The 6,000-nt window shown below is 37.1% G+C and overlaps 1 protein-coding gene across 4 annotated transcripts in view; it reads right to left on the minus strand.

The window, feature by feature from the left end:
- The window catches only part of LOC127450318 (testis-expressed protein 2-like), an 87,309-nt gene that overhangs the window by 56,664 nt on the left and 24,645 nt on the right, over positions 1 to 6,000 (minus strand). For 2 of the 4 annotated variants that reach the window (XM_051714318.1, XM_051714317.1), the window contains exon 3: positions 420 to 502. The exons of the other annotated variants lie outside the window; for them this stretch is intronic. In XM_051714318.1, the coding sequence (XP_051570278.1) occupies positions 420 to 451 (32 nt within the window). In that variant the 5' untranslated portion in view covers positions 452 to 502. The remainder of the gene's footprint in view (positions 1 to 419; positions 503 to 6,000) is intronic. 4 annotated transcript variants of the gene reach the window in all.

Raw genomic sequence — 6,000 nt, forward strand, 5'->3', positions numbered from 1 at the left:
TTGCACAGAATCAGTTGGTGAAGCTACTTTAAAACTGTTACTAGTTACTCATAATTTAAAGTAGTTAAACTACAGTCAAGCTGCCCAATTGAAGAAGTAGACAAGCATTCGGACATTACAAAAACGGGGTATTCACACATGGTCACTTCATACGTTTTTTACTGATCGGATTGCTAGTATTCAGTTTAATAATTACAGTCCATTTATACTTGGCCACATCATTGTGTCTCCGCCAAATGGATATAAATCCGATCTTCAATTCCCACACTATATAAATACTACGCAAATAAAACAGAGTTCACTTCCGTGATTACGCAAATGTGGGCAGCAAATTTAAGATGTGATTTAATATTTGATTCCAAGTGACTTTGCCCCACCAGCGAATCTGGGTGTGTGTGTGAGCGCACTGTATATTTTACCTTTGGGCTTGTCTTAAGTAAGATATGTCCATGCGCTTCAGGTGCACTCATTATCTGTGTTTAGTTTCAGTTTCTTCAGTGATCTGCATAAAATAAATGTAGAAAAAAAGTTATATATATACCCCACAATGTGCATCCGTTTCTTAATTTGTTACTATTTACTGTGCGATGTGAGCCATATGCAAATATTCGGTAACAGCTGTTATATCTTCTCGTTGGTTTGACGAGACGTGTTGCTTGTACAGCTGGAGTTGTGCTGACTGCACCCTACTGCCACAGATTCGGAAAAAGAAAAAAAACCAAGGTTGTGCATTAAAGGAATAGTTCACCCAAAAATGAAAATTTGCTGATAATTTACTCACCCTCAGGCCATCCATGATGTTTCTTTCTTCATCAAAACAGAATTTAAATCTTTTAGGATTTCATTTCAGGCCTCCTCCTCTAAACAATGCAAGTGAATGTACTCCATTATTTGACGGTCCAAAATGCATATTTAGGGTGCATCAAAATTATCCACACGACTATAGTCGATAAATAAAGTTCTTCTGAACGCAAACTATTGATTATTTTTAGAAACAAAACAATACTTATATATTTTTTAACTACAATTGTTCGCTTCCGTACATCTCTGTGACGCGCTCATGAGAGGGATGACGTAAGCTCGTTGGTAAGGTCACGTGTGGAGGAGGAGTCAGGAAGCGCGTCATTGTTTACAAGAGAAACTTGCACAGAGCACAGACCAAGTGCCGTTCACAAACCAAATCAGTCCAAAACAATTTCAAAACAATATAAAATAATAAAAAAACATTACTGCAGTAAATAACCATCCTTTATTTCGGAGCAATGCTGTTGCATTATCAACTTGTGCTTTTTCTTTAACAGAAATATATAGGCTATATGACTGTCAGGAATTCAAGCTACACAAGTTGTAGTTAGTGAAACCAAGTGTCCTTTGTTTGAGAGACTTGACAGTGAAGTGGCGTGAAGGTGAGTTATTTATGCAGACAGTGATGAGTGAGTGAATTGAGTGCAGGTGCGGTGAATTAGAAATCGAGTGATGAGGAGCGGAGTTCTGAGGGAGGCTTGACAATGACAAAGTTTTCACACATACCTGAGTTCGCTGGAAACACAGCACGGGCACAGCCGATGAATTCAGATATCGACCCTTTGTTTCTTTCGATGGTCTGAAATCCTCAGGTGTAAAATATTCACTGTACACCTTCCAATATTTGAGAGAATGTAGGGGTGTACTGATATCCAGGTTCAGAGTGATAAGCCAGAGCTTCAATCACTCACGATCATGTATAGGCAATCAATGAAAAGTTCATATATTTCCTGGTGTGCATTTTCTTTGGGGTTTCTGAAGGTTGAAGCATCCAGAACAATACACTTACACAAATACAAATCTACAGAAAAGACAATTCAACATTTGTACAGCACTCCTTCTCTTGTAAACAATGATGCGCTTCTTGCCTCCTCCTCCACGTGACACCTGACCTTACCAACGAGCTTACATCATCCCTCTCATGAGCGCACATCACAGAGATGTAAGGAAGCGAACATTTGTAGTTAAAAAGTATATAAGTATTGTTTTGTTTCTCAAAATAATCAATAGTTTGCATTCAGAAGAACTTTATTTATCGACTGGAGTCATGTGGATTATTCTGATGCACCCTAAATATGAATTTGACCGTCAAAAAATGGAGTACATGCATTTGCATTGTTTAGAGGAGGAGGCCTGAAATGAAATCCTAAAAGTCTTAAATTCTGTTTTGATGAAGAAAGAAACTCAGATACATCTTGGATGGCCTGAGGGTGAGTAAATTATCAGCAAATTTTCATTTTTGGGTGAACTATTTCTTTAAGCTTGAATTGCTCCGATTGTAGGAGCATTCCTTTAACAGAATTTGTGTACATGTTGAGGGCATTACTCTGCAGGATTTTTGGGCTGCTACCTGAAATTTTTCACACTCAAATTTAAAAGCTCCCTATTCACACATACAGTGGACTAATTTCATAAAAATGGTCTCATTTTACAGATAACCTCTTACATTTTAAGAAATTATTGCAATAATTAATAAATAACATTGTATATGTTTACAATTTTATTTTTTTAAATGTCTAAAGTTTAAAAGCATGCCATTTCAGTTCTGTGTCCTCTGTGTTCAATCAAAAAGTTTTATTTTATTCCACTGGATGGCAGCAAGTACTAGAAAAAAATAAAAAATCATTTTTCCTCTATCACCTTCCATCACATTATACTGATCTGAAATATAGGTGGTGCTCTAACACATTTTAGCCCTCACCCATAGACAACAAGTCATTTTTTGTATGCTGAGAGCTTTCACTACATTGGAACCCTGTATCTTTGGAGCAACTTGAGCAGTTTGAGCCATTTGATTTGATTCTGCTGTGTATCACCTGCCTGCACATCTGCCTGCCTACCACTCTGCCTGCCTGCTTGCTCGCCTCTCTCACCATCACTGAACACAGGTATGACTCACAGCCAAACACAGTATTTATAACAAAGAAGTGCATTACAACTAGACAGGATCTCAACAGTGATCACTTTGATCACTATGTGAAGGACTTTTATATTCATTTTAAAATTTCTACAATGTAACCTCTAGGAGGGGCCAATTTGCGACACAAATGTTTTCAGGCCTTATTTTGTTATTTTATGTAACTAAATGCAAAAGTGATGGGGTTCTCTGATTCAGATTCTAAGCTTTCAAATGACACCACATATGCCTAACTTATGCATCCAGGGACTTCAGTGTTTTAAGTGGTGCCATATAGCACCTCCCCACGGACCCGCCGGCGAGTCCGCAGAGTTTAAAAAATTTGTCATGTTATATTTGATATAATTAATTGCACTAAAGTAATGCATTAAATCAACAGCCTACATGATTTTGCTAAAGTATTGTAACACAAAATATTATAATGAAAAATATGATATTTTATATTTCTAGAGAAAAGATTGTAGCAATATGCTGTAAAATTCAGCACAGGTGTCTGCGTAGGGAATAAAATAATTATTAATCATACAATGATTATGGGTTTGATTATTGCCTCAATTTGCCCTGCAATAAACAGCTTTTAGTCTGTTGTATTCTATTCATTCATTAATGTTAGCGACTGTCTATCTGTGGATATTTCTGATATTTGAAACCTCTATGCTGCGCATTAATTGTTCATTGACTGAATGCTTTTACTACGAGTGAGATGAAACGTAGAGTTTGTTAGAAAAATAATGTTATGATGGACAGAATATTGAAACTGGTTTCATAAAGTAATTTGTAAAGGCAAAATGTTCTGAACTGGCAACTTTAAAATGCTTCTACTGTCTCTTTGACTTTGTTTTAATCTGTTTGAGCATAAGCATATGTGTTTTGGTATGCATGCGTTTGAACAGCCAACATTAATTACGTATAAATTATGTAAATCGCAGGACCTTTCATAATGTAGTGCCTGCTCCGACACTCTCGCGCACTTCTCACTCATTTTAATATACACCTCCCATGGACTAAAAACCTGCCGTTTTGATGTTCACCAACCACATACATAAAATTGACAAGTTCAAACTGAATTGTTGAACAAACCCATGTGCAAAAAAACAGTGCAACCCAATTTTACAAAATTCTTAAATAATGAACTATATATATATATATATATATATATATATATATATATATATATATATATATATATATAAACTTAAAGGCTCCATGAAATATTGAAAGGATATTTGTCTTGGCACACTAGATCTATGCTGTTGCTGCTGCTGCAGAGCAAGTACGGAGATTTGCTACTGCAAGAAAACACACAGACAAACTGAGTTAAGCATGTATGACATGCTGCTGCACAAACAGTCATACAAACCCCCAACAAAGCAGGGAAGCTGCACAAAATGCACGACACATAAGCACAAACATATCCCCCCAACCAAGCAGATCTTTCCCCTAGACTTTTGTACTGCTGCGGCTCCTAAGAGCCATGTGCACCAGGTGTATGCTAGCTAGGTGTGACTTGCCCACTGGCCGAATGGTATAATGCTAATGAACTAAATCTCTATGTGTGCCATGTGTGAAAATTCTTTTAACCCTAACTGATGTAGTGTGTAGGTTCTCATTTGTTAAACAACCATGTCAAAAGACGTATCCCGTAGTCGTGGCAAAGATGTTACTGTGTTTCAGAAGGGGAAAATTATTGGCCTGCATCAAGCAAAGAAAACAACTAAGGAGATTGCTGAAATAACTGGAATTCGTTTAAGAACTGTCCAACATATTTTTATAACCTGGAAGGATAGTGGTGAACCATCAGCTTCACGGAAGAAATGTGGTGGGAAAAAAATCTTGAATGATTGTGATCAGAGATCACTAAAACGCTTGGTCACATCATAAAAAAATCAACAGCAGAACTCACAGCTATGTTTAATAGTGAAAGTAAGAGCGTTTCCACACGCACAATGCGACAAGAACTTACAGAATTGGGACTAAACAACTGTGGCCACAAGAAAGCCACTTGCATTGTGATGCATAGTGCCAACTGTACAAGCCTCTGAAGGCAGTGTTATGATCTGGGGTTGCTTTACTTGGTCAGGTCTAGGCTCAGCAACGTTATGCGGCAATAAAATGAAGTCAGCTGACTATCTGAATGTACTGAATGACCAGGTTATCCCATCAATGGATTTGTTCTTCCCTGGCATATTCCAAGACGACAATGCCAAGATTCATCTGGCTCAAATTGTGAAAGAGTGGTTTAGGGAGCATGAAGAATCATTTTCACACATGGATTGGCCATCACAGAGACCTGACCTTAACCCCATTGAAAGTCTTTGGGATGTGCTGGATAAGACTTTACGGAGTGGTTCGACTCTCTCGTCATCAATACAGATCTCGGCCAAAAATTATTGCAACTCTGGATGGAAATAAATGTTGTGACGTTGCATAAGGTTGTCGAAACAATGGCACGACGAATGCGCGCCATAATCAAAGCTAAAAGCAGTATATTACGGTATAACGAAATATTACAGTTTTTTTTTTTTTATTGATACCATGACACAAGTTACAACTATGGCAGTTTATACATTTTTATTTTTTTATTTACCTTTTATAGACATATACAGTAATTATAGAAAACCTTCCTATTGTTAATATCAGTAAATTTACATCTGCATACCAACTCAAAATCAATGCCTTACTGTCAAATTAGCATTTCAGTGGGGCAAAATACGTAATAATATTGGTAATTGCACTTATTTTTGTTATATGAAAATAATATCACTTTTATTATTAGTTTCTGTCTTTCATTTTATGGGCCACAGACCACCCCATTATGAGCAGCAGTAATTACAGATACAGAGACAGAGTGTGAGTTCAGTGTCCCACAGGTTGTGCTCCATATAATGAGCTCATTGTGTGTATGTGTGTGTGCGTGTGTGTCTGAAGAGCCGACCAACATGATGAGCCCATTAACCACTAACTGATTCCATCATAACTCAATGTAAAATCTGGTTTACACAATTCTTAATAGTTAGTTAACTGTTTGAGGGGTTTCTTCTAAAGATAGCCTGTTGATT

The sequence above is a fragment of the Myxocyprinus asiaticus genome, chromosome 13, assembly GCF_019703515.2.
Source record: "Myxocyprinus asiaticus isolate MX2 ecotype Aquarium Trade chromosome 13, UBuf_Myxa_2, whole genome shotgun sequence".
NCBI classification, from domain to species: Eukaryota; Metazoa; Chordata; class Actinopteri; order Cypriniformes; family Catostomidae; genus Myxocyprinus; species Myxocyprinus asiaticus.